At 47.6% G+C, this 19,068-nt stretch overlaps 2 protein-coding genes across 2 annotated transcripts in view; one reads left to right on the top strand and one right to left on the bottom strand.

Annotated features, from left to right (window-relative positions):
• The window catches only part of LOC149332012 (sulfotransferase 2A1-like), a 252,829-nt gene that overhangs the window by 193,203 nt on the left and 40,558 nt on the right, over nucleotides 1-19,068 (bottom strand). The window lies entirely within an intron of this gene.
• Nucleotides 133-17,439, top strand: LOC149332014 (endothelin-converting enzyme 1-like). Its single transcript, XM_089555653.1, has 7 exons — nucleotides 133-302; nucleotides 689-775; nucleotides 4,658-4,836; nucleotides 7,010-8,057; nucleotides 10,310-10,741; nucleotides 12,940-13,122; nucleotides 17,133-17,439. The coding sequence occupies exons 1-7, from the start codon at nucleotides 255-257 to the stop codon at nucleotides 17,319-17,321; spliced, it is 2,166 nt and encodes a 721-aa protein (XP_089411779.1). The 5' UTR covers nucleotides 133-254; the 3' UTR covers nucleotides 17,322-17,439.

Raw genomic sequence — 19,068 nt, 5'->3', positions numbered from 1 at the left:
AGAATCCGTGAAGAAGGGTTCAGGAGGGACCCAATTATAGCTGAGTACTTAACGTTCACAGGTAGAGTCTTTTGACGCCATTCCTCGCGATGCGTCTCGGGGTGTCGCAGGCGGATGCCGGGGCGCCGCGGCAGGAGAGGGTCCACGATGCAGTCGGAACAGGGTCTACACCAGGCGCAACCATCTCGACCTCAGCGGCCGCCGACAAAGCGAGGTCTCCACTGGAAGAGCGGAAGGCCCCCTCAGTGACCGCCATGAACGCTCTGCTCGAAGACCATCGCTCGCCCACCACCAGTGCAACGGTGGGTGCCGAAAATCGTTGTGAAACAACACGAGCCCCCCCCCCCCCCCCCCCCCCCCCCCCCCCCCCCCCCCCCCCCCCCCCCCCCACAAAAAAAAAAAGGCGGGCAAAGCACCCCGCAGGCCTGTGCGCAGAAAACCCAACGAATAGAGCCCCTTTCACTGCATTTCTTATTCCTTTGTTGTCGTGTGAAATTGGAGGTCATTGGCTCAAGTCTTGGGGCCTCATACGCTTTCACCTTGTTCTCTGCGTGCACGCCAGATCGGTGCTCTATTTTGCTATGAGCTGCTATCAATTCTAAGTTGTTACTCGCCCTACGTTTTTCGCGTTTATTTTGAGAGGCAAAGCGCTATTAACCCTTTCTTGCAAACGAACCAAACTGTACAGACTCCGAGAGCTGGCGACAACATCGCTCGGAGGCAGCCCTTGGAAGCAGAGATACCAGCGAGCATGCCAGATCTGCTCGTTGAATTGGTAAGCAAGCCCTGCCTTTTCCATAGCTCCTCTACTTGGATGAATAGAGGTGGATAGCGAATATGATCCCGAAGCAGCCGTCGTCGTCATTTCGATGCGTGGGGTTGCTGGGCCACGCGTCTTTGAATCTTACCTATAATATACCTTTTAGTGACTGAAGTTTATGCGCACGAGGTTGTTATAGGGGCTCACTTCAAGCCAGCCAACGGACCACGTGCGTTATCCTTATTTCTCTTCATGCGGTCAGATCTGGAATAGCAGAAAGTCGCATGGGCTGACACACGACATTTAAAAGAAGTAGAGGTGTCATCTGCACGATGGGCCTCTACTAGCATAGGCAGCGAAATTTTCAGTTATTACATATATTGCAAGCTACGAAGTAATCCCAGCACAATTCGTTGGGACAACTCCAATGTGTAAATCCTACCACGAATGCAAGCACAGAATATCTTCGACAGGTCTTCTCAGTCATGAAACATAAGGTGTGGGCTGTGTATAAAACGTAACGTGTGGATTGAGAGCGCGTCTGGGACAGTGACCTGTCGATGGTCGTGCGTGCCCCACTAACGTAGTTAAAGCTGACGCAATGCTATAGCGTAGACGCCTCGCGCAGGCGGTACGCGTGGAAAACTACGAAAAGCGAAAAGGCGGGAAAAAGCCACAGGTACGGATCAGGCGGCGCTGCGTATATTTGTCTAATACCCCAACCTCAATGACGTCAGCGCGGCGTCTTGATCTAATACGACAAGGCAAGGTTTCAACGAAGACGACCTTGGACCAAACATGTCGACTATGTCTCAGCAAAAGCTCTCCGAAAGCTCTTTTTTTACGACGCTCGCTTAAGTTAGCGACCCCTGCTACACGCTTTCTTGCCTACAACACTATTATTAGACCAATCTTAGAATACGCAGTGATTATCTGGGACCCGTTCACAAAGGTAAACAACCCCGCCGCGGTGGCTGAGCGGTTATGGTGCTCGGCTGCTGGCCCGAAAGACGCGGGTTCGATCCCGGCCGCGGCGGCTGGAATTTCTTTGGAGGAGAAATTCTAGAGGCCCGTGTACTGTGCGATGTCACTGCACGTTAAAGAACCCCAGGTGGTCGAAATTTCCGGAGCCCTCCACTATGGCGTCTCTCATAGCCTTAGTCGCTTTGGGACGTTAAACCCCATAAACCAACCAACCAACCAAAGGTAAACATAAATAAACTTGAAAGAATCCAAAAGAAAGCAGTAAAGTTTATAACACTTACGGGCGAGCATCAGTCAGTGATCTCAAAAAAAGCGGCTTACCCTCTATTCCTAACATAAATCGCATATGTCGCTTAAAATTTTTCTTTCAATTAATTAATAATAATTTCAAAGTTGACACCCCTAATATCCTTGCTTATTCCTCGGGGTACCAAACTAGAAATCGCCATTCTCTTTCCATAACGTCATTAAATTCTCGAGTTGATTGTTTTAAATATTATTTTTTTCCAAGGACCATCACTGATTGGAATAACCTTGCGGATGATGTTGTCAGGCAGAGATCATTGCATTTGTTTGAAGAGAACTTGAAATAATTGTTTGTTGTAATTGTAATTGTAATAATTGTACTTGATGCAATTGTTTGCCGCGGTATTTTCTTCCTGATTTTTCTATGTGCAATTCTGTTTTGTTCTATGTGCAATTCTATGTGCAATTCTGTTTTGTTCGTATGTGTCTGTATTTCTGTATCTTAATACATTGTTTCCCACCTGCTATGATCTTGTGTACAAGATCGCAGTATTCATAAAGAAATAAATAAACCGTCGAGGCACATAGAGGTCCTCGATAGCTTGGATCGAAATGAGGGAACTTACAAATTATATTAAACGCGGGTTTAATTGCTAAAGCTAAATGCATATTTAATTGTCATTAGTGCGACTGAACGAAAGTATAACAAAAAGCTCACCTCAGTTATGTGGCGAGCCAGCGCAGAACATCCTCGCGAGAAAAACGTGCCTTCGAACGCGGCCAGACAGCGAGGCTGCCAACTATAATGAGTATTCTAGTTCACTATACTGCCAACTTTCGTCTCGACTATAGTGAACTTGAATACTAGCTCACTATAGTCTCGACATCGGCGTTCTTGTTGTTGGCGCTACCATCGGTCTGCCCGCTCGCAATCGTAATGTGCATCCCGTCGGTGTGCGGTACAGTTGGCAAGAAGTAAAGCGCTAAGATTCCTTTGGCAAGAGCCACTTACATTTTTGCTTATACTGTGCTTCTGTCTTTGCCCGTTTATGATTTATAGAATGTCTCGGGTTTTCAAGCTTCGGGACAAACTGAGCCCCCTTCTCATCAAAGGTCTTCAAATGTTTGTTTTTCCAAGAAAATGTGTCTGTTTTTTTCCTTTTGTAATGCCCCGATTGTAATTTTAATTACGCAGTTACCAGAATACTGGCGCGACAGGTCGAAGGTTGAGTTCATGCTGGCGATAAGGAGAGGGCAGGCGATGATAGAGGCTGACGAATAAAATTATTTTATAGGATGGAAAGAGGGAAAAAATTCGCTCTGGCTTAGCTTGGTTATGCCCGGTAATTGCGAAAGCAATATCCGTACCTACGCCATGGTACAGCTGGTAGTGTAGCTGGTGGTGGTGCTTGTGGTTAGACTTGTGGTGATGCATCGCTTATACAATCCAAACCAATCCAATTCAATCCCATCCCATTCAATTCAATCCAATCCAATCCAATCCAATCCATTCCATTCAAATCCAATCCACTCCAATCCAATCCAATCCAATCGAATCCAATCCAATGTAATCTACTCTAATCTAATGTAATCTAATCTAATCTTATTTTATATTATCCAATCCAATCAAATCCAATCAAATCAAATCCAGTCCAGTCCAATCCAATTTAATGTAATCCAATGTAATCCACTCTAATCCAACTAATGCAATCAAGGTCAAATGAAGGTCAATGGTGGTCACCGCCGCGGCACGTTGGTGGTCACCCTGGAAAGTGCAAGTAGTATTGCTTTCGCAATAAAATTGGTGATAGTTCGTCTTCGGCTTAGAGTGGTTACAAACGACGGCCGACACCGAAGAACGGACGCAACGGGGCTCGCGCCATTCATTTTCTACTCTTTACCTGCGTTCCTGGTCACGCACTGCCACATGCGAGATGAAATACCGCGCATGCAGCTCGACAGATGACTTCGGAGGCGTCCTTTTTTTTATTTGACCTTTGGTTATATGTACCAACTCGTACACACCTGTTGTCGTCTGTAGCTTCTCATGTCACCGGACTTGGATGAAACGCAGTTGAGAATATCGCCAATATTCTCTTCAAGCCCCGATGTAGACAATTAGGCTGGAGAACTATAGTCAGCTTCTGTCCTTACTTGAAATAGGGGCATTGCCCTTTCTGGTTAGGTCCACGTTTGTTCGTCAAAAGAAACGTTGCTTACGTCGGAGAAACTTGCATTTGAATATGAAACTTTTTTTTTTCGCTGGCCGGTTCAGATCCGCTTCCTCCAGACCTATAATATCGTGATTATCTTTTAAATGTGAACAGTGGTGTATCCTCCCCTCGAAACGCGTGCACGAAAATAACTCTAGGCGCAGCGTCGTCTACTTCATAAAAGAGCAGGTGGCGGCGACACACTATATTTCATATTTACGTCTTCTAGCTCATAACAGCTGAATGAGTAGCGAAATCAAGCTGCATCTTTGTTCTTAGAAGAAGGTAAACTACCGAAGAAGCCCAAATTCAGCTTCTCCTATAAAGCCCTTTAACGTATGTAACGTTCCTCGTTAGTTGACTGATTAGCGACGGCCGATTAAGTTTGCACTGCAAAGATGGCGCCTGTTGCCCTTTCATGGTTTTGTATGCATCTTCGCTTATTCCCTTGCAGCAGTCTCCTGGGACGAGTTTCCGAGGCGCCGGTGGACAACGGTACTCGCAGTGGCGGGGCGTCGTGGCAGGGGCCGTATTGGTGGGCGCGTTGCTGCTCGCCTTCCTCTTGTTGCTGAAACCCAAAGCGCCTCATCAAACCGTGGCCTACTGCCAGACGGACTCATGCTATGAATTCAGGTGAAATAGCGGTGAAGCATTCGAAAACTTGAGGGCACTCGCCGAAGTAGCGCTGGTTGCAACGCTCGAAGCGACGGAAAGCAACGGCGTCTTAGTGCCATGTTTTAACGCGATATCGTTAAAAACCTACTTCTCCTGAAAATTCGGTTTCGGCCTTGTCGGCGTCGGCGTTGTGAGCGTGAAATCACGAGCATGGCTCTGGCAAGTCGTTCCCAGACAGCAACCAGGTCGGTTGTTGGGCTACCTTGCTTCATTGACCTTTCGTCATCATCAGAACCTGCTCACCGGATAGTCAGCGAACTGCCCACCGGGGCCTGTAGCAATTAAATTGATTAGTCGCTCGGGAAGAGCAACCAGGGCCGCAGCAGACCCGGTGCTGAGAGCACTTCCCATCGCAGGGCTGTGGCGTGTCGCTTAACCGCTGCACCACTGCGTCAGGTGACGTATGGGGGCTCACAGGTGTCTATAAACACAAAGTAGGGAATGATCAAGTCTGCATATATGAAACTCAATATCGCTATCTGAACAACTTCCATCCGTGAACAATGGAGCCGAACTCCGAACCCGAGCAGAAACCTAAATGATAGCGCACCTAATAACATTAAGCTGAACTACGTAATCGAGCTTCAATTTTTTTTTTCATGAGAACACGCGTGCTACTCAGGGCTCAGACAGGGGCGTTGGCGAACTAACAGCGCTACGGTCGATTGAAGGAACGAAAGCTAGATAAGAATTAATGCTTCGGTCCCAAGGTGCCGGCTCTTACCCGTTTATGAGGTAGAAAACAAGTGCAAAAATGGGGTGCTTATCGAAGAGCCTTAGCATGGCGCCTAGAAAAACTACGGGAGTTCTTCCAATGCAACGAGCCACTGTGTCCGCAAATACGTATCCTAAACAGTGCCATTAATGTACGACCAGTGATCAGCGCTGGCAGACATCCGAACTCACCGTGCGATTCTATTTGTTCTGCGAGTGTTACTGATTTGTACTAACCATCATCATCATCATCAGCCTGACTATGCCCACTGCAGGGGAAAGGCCACTCCCATGTCTCTAAAATTAACTCTGTCCTTTGCCAGTGGCGGCCACCCTATCCCCGCAAACATCTTAGTCTCGTCGGATCACCTGACTTTCTGCCACCCCCTGCTACATTTGCCTTCTCTTGGAATCCACTTCGTTACCCTTAAGGACCAGCGTTTATCTCGCCTTCGGATAGCATGCCCTGCCCGAGTCCATTTCTTCCTCTTGATTTCGACAAGGATGTCGTTAACCCGTGTTTGTTCCCTCACCCACTCGGCCCGCTTCCGGTCTCTAACGTTACACCTACTATTTTTCTTTTCATAGCTCGCTGCGTTGCCCTTAACTTAAACTTGACCCTCTTTCTTAGATTACAAGTTTTTCTTCCATAGGTGAGTAAGGTAAGATACCGCGGCTGTAGACTTTTCTCCTGAGGGATACTGGGAAACTTACGTTCAAGATCTTAGAGAACCTGCCATATGCGCTCCACCCCATTCTTATTCTTCCAGTTATTTCCGTCGCATTATCCGGATCAGCGGTCACTACCTGCCCTAAGTAGACATATTATCTTACTACTTCGAGCACCTCGCTACATATTGCGAACTGCGGTTTCTTTTCTACACTGTTGAAAATTACTTCGGTTTTCTGCATGTTAATTTTAAGCCCCACCGTTCTGCTCTGCCTGTCTAACTCATTGATCATGCTTTGCAGCATAATCAACGCTGCACTAAACAGGAAACTATGAAAAACAGATATCAGAATTTGCATATGCGTGACTTCTGAGGTTCGTTTGTTTAGGGGAAGCATATTCTGCATCACAGGTACAGGTCGCAGCATCCTGTGCAAAATGTAGTGCCCAAGTGGGCCTTCGCCGTAGGGTGGCCACAGGCCAGAGGTGAATACTTTACTTCGCAATGAATAATCGCACACTGGAGCATTCCAACATTTGGGGGCATGCGGACGCCACGAGAAACACGTGAAAGTCGTTCGAAACTGGGAGACCAGCCCAATAAAAATAGTGCTGTAAAAACGTTTTGTGAGCACTTTCGAAAATGCTTGAAAGCAACGAAGGAGCGCCATTGTTAAAACCTCTGTACAATGCTACGAATGACTCCCATAGTGCTGGATTAACGCATCTGTTCTGTGTTCGTCGCAGAAAGCTCCTGCACAACCAGCTGAGCAAGGACATCGACGCATGCGACAACTTCACCGCGTACGTTTGCGGCCAGTGGCGGCCAAAAAAGATGTTCGCTTCACGGTCCGATTCTGTCCTGTCCGACATGGCCATTTCCTGGCGTCAGACTTTCCAGGACATTCTGGAAAGGGGCACCTCCGTACTGCCGGCGGGGCGAAAGGTTGCCGCCATGTTTAGCAGCTGCGTAAAGGAATCTGAGCTGCACGTGGACGTCTTCAAGGAATTCATGCACGCCCGTGGCCTCGTCTGGTGGGAGGACCTTAAAACCAAGCCTCCCCTTGAGATCCTCTTTGACCTGTCCTTCAGCTGGAACGTGGATCTCTGGTTCATGGTCAGGCTTCTTCCAAACTCCGCGCAAGGGCCACAGCGCCGACTATTCATCACACGCAGCCCGCTGGTCCCGATTTGGAACAGTGTGTTTAACACTATACCGAGAGACAAGTTCGCCGCAGTCTACATGGCAATGTTTCAGCTTATCTGGAGTAACAGGAGGAAGCCGACTCTCAAGGAAGCCATGAGTGTCTACAGCACACAGGGCGCCGTTCTAGGGCGCCTCATGGAGTCAACACGCTCTGCCCAATCACCTGCGTTCTTCCCACTGGTGGACCTGGCCAACCACACAAGTCTTGCAACGCCCGAGTATTTGGAGCGCATCATTGTCCGGGCTCTACACTTAGACCCTCCCTTCAACCAGAACGACTTCTTAGCTCTGAGCGACACTGCGCTGCTTGACGCCGTCCTTACCATGATCCAAGCCTTCGGCGACTACGCCATACTCCAGCATTTCGCCTGGTTCGTAATGCAAACTTACGCAGCCGTAGCCGGACCCAGGGACGTCCTCCAAGCCGTGCACGGAAGCTCCGAGAGGGCGAAGGAAATCTGGCCACTCTACTGCGCCGTCCATACAGAGGCCAGCTACAGGCTACTGGCAGTCGCTCTGTCTGCCGTGGCCCAGTTTACTGCAGAGGATCGGAGGAGCATCGACAGCTCTTTTAAGGCAGTGCAGCAGGTAAAAATTTCATTATTTGCTCAGCAACAGACATACAAAAAATAGATAAAATATACGTTTGGGCCCTAAGCAATTTGTTAATTCGGCAAATATACAAAATATGCTTCTCTTAGAAAGTAATTAAATGGCATAAAAAACGTATCAGTGAATAAAGCGAATGGCCGGACATGCGACTTAAAAATTGGTAGAGCACATTTCTGATTTAGTAAAGTGTTTGAAACATCCATAAATGTCTCCTGGGCGTGCAAACAGTTTGTTCTGTCTACTTTTACTCTGGGTTGTGTCCCGCCGCCTTCTGTGACTTGCATGTGCACTCTTTGTTATACAGAAGTAATGCATAATAGGGCACCACAGTGCATCACAGTAATGTAAGGCAACGTCCACATATTGCACTGAGACCTAGGGAAGGACTAGTTGGCTACCATGACGTTTCAGTAGCGTAAGCTCCCCGGCGACGAAACCAGTGAGCGTTTGTACTGTCTGTTATTGGTGATGTTCAACCTTCCTTTCCTAGCAGAGACATCATGGTAGAACTGGAGGTGAGCGCCTTTGGTAAGGTGGTTATAGCTTGAAGTATTTCAAGTTATCCATTTCATCCAAACTGATGCATAGTCATGTGCCATTCTGTAATCGAAATTATCCTAATTTAGACCCAGATGTAAATCTTTCCGACCGTTATTGAATACAAAGTCGGGAAAGTAGAAATAATTACGAAGACCAGAGAAATTTGATGTTGACAATTTCTCGAAAGCCCATGCAAATTCCCTTTTCACCAAACTTTGCTCCTGAAATTCTCTGAAGAGATGAACATTTCCCCGAATAAAACATCACTCAAGTGAAAACACAGAACATCTTGAGTCGCCCGAAGACTAACACATTGTCTGTTGAAGGCTGCGGTCACTGAAGACGCATTAATACACTACAACATTAGGAACTGAACTCTTTTTGTTGGCGCGCTTTGCGCTAATATTGCTTAGATTTCGTTTGACCGTGGGGAGAAAATTATAATGTAAGAGTTGTGACAGGGACTGGGACGAAAATATCTTGCACAATAAGTGACGCTTCTGAAACATCCCTGTTGTGTCCTCCAGTTTCAAATTTTTTGTTGATATCAAAAACTTCGGTTAGCTCGGGTTAAACGGGAGTAGCTTGGAGACGCCAGTACCTTTTTAGAAGTCATACAGCAGGAAACGAGGATAAATTATTTGTGTTATAAAAGAGCACTAATAAACACGCCCGAATCATCATATACATGTTAGAGGCATTTCTCTCTCATTAGAGTCCAATAGTCTGCGTGACAACTCTCCTTACTGAGAACGATGTGAACTACGTGGTTATGCGAATGGCAATCCTTCTTGCGATAGTTTGCTTCTCCACTGCAGGGTGGCTTTCATTATCTAGCATTATATTGAAGTGGAAGACTTTTTTTGTAGTTAATCAGTTCCAAAAACAGGATGCAGGATGCTTATTTAACACGCAATTTATATCAAATCGATGCATCGTCCAACACACGCAGCGTTGAAATAGTAGTCGCCAAAGCATGGTTAGTTTAAAACGCCCACAGTACCACTGCGGCGACGCGATATAATCGGGGTGCGAACCACGTCTTTCTCTTTGGTCTCAACCTGCCTTGACCGTATCACTGCTTCTAACGACTGCAGCCGTCTCTCACTTCGCATTGGCTTTGATAGCGAGTTTCTCGGACCTCAAACTAACCTGCCATAGTATCGCTGCGGCCAACGGCTGCGGGCGTCTCACACTTCTCAATGGTTTTGATGACGGTATCTATCGCTCCTTATCCCTACCACGGCAAGCGGCGCTATCCCTACCACGGCGCTTTCAATACGGCAGTTCGAAGTCTCGACTGCCTCGCTCTCGGATTGGTGTGAGCTGTAGAGAGAGAGAGAGGAGGAATTTTAATGAGGGAAAGGTGGAGAGGTCGGCCGGTGGTAACATGGCCCTGGCCTGCTACTCCACACAGGGGAAAGGGAAGAGGAGGAAAAGGAAAGTGCGAATGAAGGCCGATGATGGCATAATACAATGAGTTTCTCGGGTGATGTCTACACACACACACACCACACACACCACACTGGCTGGCACTCGCATCGCGGTGAGTAGACGCACATAAAACTCATAAAACTGGTGTCAGCAATACAAACACCGACACATGTCATTAACCATGTAGGTTGTGCACAGGCGGTCACAGACGAGTATCCAGGGTGTGAGCTGTAAACAAGTGTTGTCGAATGCAGGTGGCCGCAAACAAGACGCATGCTGCCCACTGGTTGGACGAAGAGACGAAGAAGGTCGCCGCTGAGAAGTTGCTGAGCGCACGTACTTTCCTCTGGCCGTCGGAGAAGTACCTCACTAGTGATGGCGTGGAGGAGGCGTACAAGGACTTCCCCGAAAGCGGGCCGTCCTTTATCCGCCTCTGGATCGACAGTCGGCAGAGCGGACGACGGGCGGTCGGCTCCGAGGCGTACTTCGAGGAGCAGCGGCTGACAAGTAGCATGTCGCTTCCGTACGCGGATTACGTTTACATGCTGAACACGGTCAAGCTCGCCGTTGGTGCCATGAGGCCACCGTTGTACTATCCGCATGGCACCAAGGCCATGCTGTATGGCGGCCTTGGCTACTTCTTCGCCAGGGAGCTCACGAAGGCTGTGGACAATGAAGGCGCCAAAGTAAGGGTGATATCCCTGTTTTCTCAAATAATTTTCTAGTAGACTAGATAGATACGACGTTTCTGAAACAAGCAGAAGCGTCGTTAGGTAATGTACTTCGGTTAAAAGGGCTCAGCTCTGTAAATTTAACCGATTCATAAGGAAGCAGATCAAAAATTCGATTATACAGTGTCTGTTCTGAAAGTAGTAGGACTGGTTTTTTCCTGGGCGAACAGGCGGACGAGAGGCGGTCTGCGCATGGAGGATTGTTGAAGGGGGATATTGGGAATGCTGGGGAAAATAGGCAGTCGGCTCTCGGCCGTTGAAGAGAGCAGGTTGCTTGTACTGTGAACCCCTGTCGAAACGTCTCGTCACGCAGAATCATAGAGCGTTTACTGGATCAGCGATACGCGATCAAGTTTTGTGTAAATCTTGGTAAAACGGGCAAAGAGACTCAAGACGTGATTAAGGAGGCCTACAGTGACGCTGCCATGGGTAGATCAGATGTTTTTTGAGTGGCACAAGCTGTTCCGAGAAGGTCAGGAAAGAGTGGAAGACGACGACTGCTTTTAACTCCTTTTGACCAGCAACACCAACGAAAATGTCTAGCAAGTGAAACGTTTACTAAACAGTGATTGTAGGATGAGTATCAGAATGATTGCTGACGACTTGAGCATTCCTCAAACCCAAGTTTTTGAGATCGTGACAGAAAAAAACTTAGCCGTGAGGAAAGTGTGCGCGAAGTGTGTGCTGGGAGTGTTGTCAGAGGCACAAAAGGCCAACCGGAAAGAAATCTGCCAGGATCTTCTTCATCATGTGAATGGGGACCCCGATTTTTCGCCCAGCACATGGCGGTAACGCTGCCTCAGGCCCCCTACAGCCCTGACTTGGCCCCGGCAGACTTTTTTCTATTTCCGAGAATAAAATCGACGCTCAAGGGGAAACATCACGGATCGGTAGATGCGGTTCAACCGGCTGTGACGAGGGAGCTAAACAGCATTCTGGTCCAGGCGTACCTGGAGTCTTACGAAAACTGGAAAACTCATTGGCAGCAGCGTGTAGGTGCGGAAGGGTGCTAATTTGAAAAATTGTAATCGTTTGTATTATTCTCTTGAATAAATTTTATGAAGAAAAATTAGTCCTACTACTTTTAAAACAGACATGTAAGTTGTGCCAGCCAGAGTTGTGCCCAAAACATTTTTCAGGCTAAGGCGCGTAGTCAGCGCCCTAGTCTGGTTTATTGGGGATTAACGCCCCAAAGCGACTCAAGCTATGAGGGTATGCCGTAGGGAATTGCTCCGGAAATTTCGACCACATTGGGTTCGGAAACGTGCAATCACATCGCACAATACACAAGCCTCTAGAATTTCGCCTCCCTCCAAAACTCGACTGCCGCGGCCGGGATTGAAGCCATGTCCATCGGGTCAGCAGCTGAGCGCCATAACCACTGAGCCACCGCGGCGCCAGCAAGCGAGAGTTGACTGAAAATATTTTCCGGTTGATATCTATAGAACGGTTTGGAAAACTTTTTCGCTTGTAGATTTATTTCATTAACTTTTGAGGCTGCAGGCTTCGAAAGAAAAGATTCTTGCCTTTGTCCACGACCTACCCTAAATGCGTAATAGAGCAAACCAAGTAGCGGCGAGTCATTATTTTTTTCATTTTCATTTTGATTTTATTTGTTCTTCACAACATGACGTACACATTGTGAAAGGGGCCAAGCAGAAAAGCCGTTCCTTTACGGCTTGAAAAATATCTTGGTCCCCCTGGCATTGACGGCAAGGAAGCAACACAAATTAGAAACAAATGTACAAAACAAAATGGACAGAAATATACAGTCGTTAATGTTTTGTCGATAATGTCTCAAGACAATACTTCAGTGGCTAGATGTTTTGAAATTTCTATAGAATGGTGTACTCCAAAGATATAATAACCTGTTTTGCTTTTGACAACTACTGACATATGAGAAAAGGAAGTAGCGTTGTCGAAGTCGCCGTCCGAAAAAGCAATCTTTACGATGGGGAGCGTTTTATGCTCAGGAGTAAGCCTGTTCTTAGGGCGTCGATGGGCAGTAATGAAGCGCTGCCGGCGGCGCAGCAGGCCATGTAAATTGGATACATATTTGTTTAAAAAGCTCACGTAGCTGAGCTGAAAGAAGACAAGGCGCAGTTCATGATTTTTCTGCGCTCAGATGACCTGTCTCCCCGTCCTTCATTCAGGTGGACCCTCATGGCCGCATCCTCTCCTCGTGGGTGAGTGAGACCTCGAGACCGGCCTTCGAAAAACGCCTGCGCGGCTGCCTTGCCGACAACGAAAGCGTCTTCCCCGAGGTGCCGGCACTCGAAGTGTCCTACGCGGCCTTCCGCGAAGACGTGGACAGCACGCAAGACCGCCTCTCGCCGGTTCGTACCGGCACAAACAGCGCGGACACTGCTGGCCATTTTGCGCTGCATGCAAAAGATGAGGCGCGATTCGTTTCGAAACTTACCCAGAATATTTTTGATCACCGTGATGCCGACCAGACACGCACAAACACTGTGCTTCATGCGCATCGCACCATGGGAGTCTTTTCCTGTCTGTCAACAAGCTTTGCATGCTATGCACAGTAGGTTCCCAGTGGTTACGGCGCTCGGCTGCTGACCCGAAAGGCGCGGATTCGATCCCGGCCGTGGCGGTCGAATTTCGGTGGAGGCAAAATTCTAAATGCCCGTGCAATGTGTGATGTCAGTGCGCGTTAAAGAATGCCAGGTGGTCAAAATTTCCGGAGCCCATCACTACAGCGTCCCTCATAGCCCGAGTCGCTTTGAGCGGTGAACCCCATAAACCAAACCAAACCAAAAGTAACAGAGCAACCGCGACCGCGACTGAACGGCCCCGCTGTGGTCCCCTTTGCTGCCCGTTGCTCCACATTGCTCCCCAGCTTGCTCCCTGGCTGCGAGAGTAAACTGGCTGACGTAAGGCTTCACCCTCGCTCTCCATTCATGGATAATAAGCAAGCGGGTGGTAATCGCGGGAACCGATTTCGCTCCCTGTTGTAGGATATTGGTGAATTGCCATTCATAATCTGATAGAACCTGCCATATGCGCTCCACCTCATTCTTATTTTTCTAGTTATTTCCCTCTCATGATCCGGATCAACGGTCACCATTGCCCTAAGTAAATCTATTCCCTTACCACTTCCAGCACCTCGCTTTCAATTGTGAGCTGCTGTTTCCTCGCTAGATGTTTGAACATTCTTACAACGCTACATTACAAAGTTACATTACAACATTACAACACACATTATAAGTATACAACACTTGTATCTTACCGGTACTCACCTATGGGGCAGAAATGTGGAGGCTGACGTAAAGGGTTCACCTTGTGTAAAGGAGAATGGTATGGGAAGCGAAATGATAGGTGTAACTTTAAGGGACCGGAAGAAGGCAGAGTGGGTGAGGAACAAACGTGGCATAATGACATCCTAGTGGCAGTGAAGAGGTAGAAATGGGCTTGGGCAGGGCATGTGATGCGAAAGCAACATAACCGCTGGTCCTTAAGGCTAACGGACTGGATTCCTAGAGAAGGCAAGCAACGATAGCTTTAACGTTAAGAGGTCGGAAGAGGGCAGAGTGGGTGAGGAACAAACGTGGTATAATGACATGCTAGTGGCAGTGAAGAGGAATGAATGGGCTTGGGCAGGGCATGTGATGCAAAGGCAAGATAAACACTGGTCCTTAAGGTTAACTGACTGGACTCGGAGAGAAGGCAAGCAATGATAGCTGTAACGTTAAGAGGTCGGAAGCGGGCAGAGTGGGTGAGGAACAAACGTGGTATAATGACATGCTAGTGGCAGTGAAGAGGAATGAATGGGCTTGGGCAGGGCATGTAATGCGAAGGCAAGATAACCGCTGGTCCTTAAGGCTAACTGACTAGACCCCGAGAGAAGACAGGCATTGATAGCTGTAACGTTAAGAGATCGGAAGCGGGCAGAGTGGGTGAGGAACAAACGTGGTATAATGATATCCTGGTGGCAGTGAAGAGGAATGAATGGATTTGGGCAGGGCATTCAATGCGAAGGCAGGATATCCGCTGGTCCTTAAGGCTAACTGACTGGACTCTGAGAGAAGGCAGGCATTGATAGCTGTAACTTAAGAGATCGGATGCGGGCAGAGTGGGTGAGGAACAAACGTGGTATAATGATATCCTGGTGGCAGTGAAGAGGAATGAATGGATTTGGGCAGGGCATTCAATGCGAAGGCAGGATATCCGCTGGTCCTTAAGGCTAACTGACTGGACTCTGAGAGAAGGCAGGCATTGATAGCTGTAACTTAAGAGATCGGATGCGGGCAGAGTGGGTGAGGAACAAACGTGGTGTAATGACATGCTAGTGGCAGTGAAGAGGAATGAATGGGCTTGAGCAGGGCATGTAATGCGAAGGTAAGATAACCGCTGGTCCTTGAGGCTAACGGACTGGATTCCTAGAGAAGGCAAGCAACGATAGCTTTAACGTTAAGAGGTCGGAAGAGGGCAGAGTGGGTGAGGAACAAACGTGGTATAATGACATGCTAGTGGCAGTGAAGAGGAATGAATGGGCTTGGGCAGGGCATGTGATGCAAAGGCAAGATAAACACTGGTCCTTAAGGTTAACTGACTGGACTCGGAGAGAAGGCAAGCAATGATAGCTGTAACGTTAAGAGGTCGGAAGCGGGCAGAGTGGGTGAGGAACAAACGTGGTATAATGACATGCTAGTGGCAGTGAAGAGGAATGAATGGGCTTGGGCAGGGCATGTAATGCGAAGGCAAGATAACCGCTGGTCCTTAAGGCTAACTGACTAGACCCCGAGAGAAGACAGGCATTGATAGCTGTAACGTTAAGAGATCGGAAGCGGGCAGAGTGGGTGTGGAACAAACGTGGTATAATGATATCCTGGTGGCAGTGAAGAGGAATGAATGGATTTGGGCAGGGCATTCAATGCGAAGGCAGGATATCCGCTGGTCCTTAAGGCTAACTGACTGGACTCTGAGAGAAGGCAGACATTGATAGCTGTAACTTAAGAGATCGGATGCGGGCAGAGTGGGTGAGGAACAAACGTGGTGTAATGACATGCTAGTGGCAGTGAAGAGGAATGAATGGGCTTGGGCAGGGCATGTAATGCGAAGGTAAGATAACCGCTGGTCCTTAAGACTACGTGACTGGACTCCGAGAGAAGGCAAGCAATGATAGATGTAACGTTAAGAGATCGGAAGCGGGCAGAGTGGGTGAGGAACAAACGCGGTATAATGACATGCTAGTGGCAGTGAAGAGAAAGAAACGGGCTTGGGCAGGGCATGTAATGCGAAGGCATGATAACCGGTGGTCCTTAAGGTTAACGGGTTAACGGTCTTGACTCCAAGAGAAGGCAAGCGTAGCAGGAGGTGGCAGAAAGTTATGTGGGCGCGCGGATGAGATTTAGAAGTTTGCGGGGACATGATGGACGCAGCTCGCAAAGGACAGGGTTAATTGAAGCGACGTGGCAGAGGCCTTTACCGTGCAGTGAGCGTAGTCATAGTGATGATGATGATGATTTCGCTCCTTCGGAGTGCTGTCATACTGAGCGAGCCACGCAGTCCTGGAGAGGGTGCAAGCTTAGGTCAATTCACATTCGCAGCCGCGGAGCAGCGGCCCACGCCGGAGACCGCAACGCGGCCGCTCGGTTACTTTTATCGAAGAGGTTACGTCAAACGGCTGCCTAAAGCAACGGGATTCTCAACGAATTTGCAGAATTGCAACGCAAATGTAAGCCCCGTACATCTCTGTCACTAACACCACGTTGCTCAAAGCGCGATTGAGGTGTCCGCTTAACTAAGGAGCCAGTTACGCGCGTTTCCTTTCGTTTTGTGATTGCTGCGCACAGTTGGAAGTTGACGAAGACGACGATGTGCAATGCACTGCGCGAGAGTTAGTTGCAGTTTAACACGAGGCTTGCTCGGCAGCGACGAAAGCATAGAGCTCTTGTGCAGTGGACAGTGAAGCTTATCTGTTCATTGCACCGCAGGTCCGAAACCCTGTCACAGAATTTATTCTATTTACGCAAGTATCTGAGAAGCTTGAAACAGACATCCACTATTCTAGGATTTCTAGTAAAGTATTGCTTTCACCCTCAAATAATGAATTGAAACAAAAACTGACCATTTAAAGATCGATGCCTGTCCTAAGTGAAGTAGAAAGACGCCGTGTCCACTAGTATAAACGTGCAGCTAAATGGCAATATCAGTACCTTCCTAGAGAAAAGCTTGTACTGCAAGTAATTATGTGGCTAGCGATGCAGATGGTCACCTTTAATTCTAGCATTACTCCTGAAGTTTCTGAACTTTAGAGTTGATATTCGCTTGTGACAAGCACTGGAAGGCACCTAAACTAATAACTACTCCCAACCTCTGCATCTTGCAGGAGCTGAGTGAGGACCAGGTCTTCTTTATCGCCGCCTGCAGCCCCTGGTGCAGCAAATCGGCGGCCGGAAATGCGCTCTCGGGCGGATGTAACAAGGCGGTGATGAATTTCGCTCCATTCGCCCAAGCATTTCGTTGCCCCCCAGGATCTAGAATGAATCCGGAGAAAAAGTGCGGCTTCTTCGACTGACGCCCTGGAGCCTATTCCTTACTGAGACTATTTCGCATTTTTCGTGGTGAAGTTATCTCTGCTGTACTGTGGGACGTTTTAGGGACACTTTCGGCATTCATCTATTTGTTGTTTATTTCCTGCTTTGCTATTACCTATATGCACGTTGCAAATTATTCTCAATATTGCTCAAGCACAGCCTCCTAGTTGCGCCTCAATGCCGCTGGCAACATCTGTCTTTTTCGTAGAAGTTTATTTTTGCAGCTTGGGAATACCGCATTCCATGCGGCAGCAATATGTTATTTGGGAGCGAACGTTGCTGGTTTGTATTCGTCGCCATGTTTTGGCGTAATACTGTTTACCTACTTACGTTGGCAACTCCTACAGCGTTAGAGGCTCTGTGAAGATGAAGTTGAAGCTCGGTATGATGCGATAAAAGTGCGGGGATTTGAGGAAAGTGAAGCAAGAAGATACCCAAAAAGTGAAGTACTGCAGTGTTACCTTTTAAAATATAATATGTGTAATTAGTAACCATAAAGCATTTAAAGAAATAAATTCCGTATGAATTCGAAACGCCAAATAACGAAAGCATTCTGCATAGGGCATTATGCTTCAACTAGGATTATAGTGTTACTGATCCGTCCCTCAACTCTGGAATTTCATTTCGTATTGTAATCCTGAAATAGCCTTACTTTAGCATGCTTGCAGCAAGAGATCACATCAGGTGCCCTCAAAGGTCATTGCTTTTTTTTCGCCGTAATCGAAATCTACAGGTCCCATTTAATGGTCCCAGCCGGAGATAGCTAGCTTGTGCGGGAATAAAAGTGAATTCACCGAAGCTTCTAAAGCACTCAGTGGCAATCAAGTGACATGGCTATACAGTATGCGCACTACTCCCTCAGTGTCCGCCATTTTGGCACTCATGAAACACAACGAAATGCCCTCTACGTGTCCACTTGGCTTACTGCAGAAGCTGAGTGCTGCACGCCGAAGTATAGTAGCCGTGACGTTACGAGAATACCACCTTTACGGCATACACTAATAGATACCTGAATAACACCACTTCCACGTAATAAAAATGCCTGACCATGCTTAGTTTTTGAAACAAGATGCTCTTTGAGTAATCCACAAACACCCAAACGTGACCCATTCTAGGATTCCAGGAGCCGCTAGGAGGATGCTTCATACTCTCAACTCGCGAAACAAATTTCTGATGCTTGACCGCATTATTTAGTGGATCATTAATCCTTTGTTGAGCACTAATGAATTTTTTAAGAGATGCACTGTCGATAAGCGCTTACGAGCATTTATTGTATCGCTGTTATTTGGGTGATTCCGGCTTGAAGCGAGAACCATGCTTTCTTTGGTTTTGGTCAAGCTTTTACACTTTCAGTGAACATAAATCTAAGCTAAAGATAAAGATTGTCATTAAATTCTGCCTGGCCCAAAAATTTACTTCCAATTATAACAAGGCTATAACAAGAGGTCAGCGCTAGCTGGATCAAGAGATATTAACGCAATTGACGCCACAAGTAACGGTACGTCGATTTTACTTATTTATGTTACAGGCTGTCTTAATCAATGGTGTTTTCTCTCCGAAAATTGTGGTCAAAACCTAGCAGATGTCACCGAGCAGCGCGTTATTACGCGGAATCTCAAGAGCCTGCTCCGTCTGAACGCAACATCGAATCCGAATTGCAAGTGCTTTATGATGTCGACGTTCAAGTCCCCAAGAAGCACGATTCGGGGACTACGATTAAAAGCGAAG

Source organism: Amblyomma mixtum, chromosome 8 (genome assembly GCF_055824585.1).
Source record: "Amblyomma mixtum isolate Tamu chromosome 8, ASM5582458v1, whole genome shotgun sequence".
Classification (NCBI taxonomy): Eukaryota; Metazoa; Arthropoda; class Arachnida; order Ixodida; family Ixodidae; genus Amblyomma; species Amblyomma mixtum.
The sequence above is the reverse complement of the archived record's forward strand: the minus strand, read 5'-3'. Positions and strand labels throughout refer to the sequence as shown.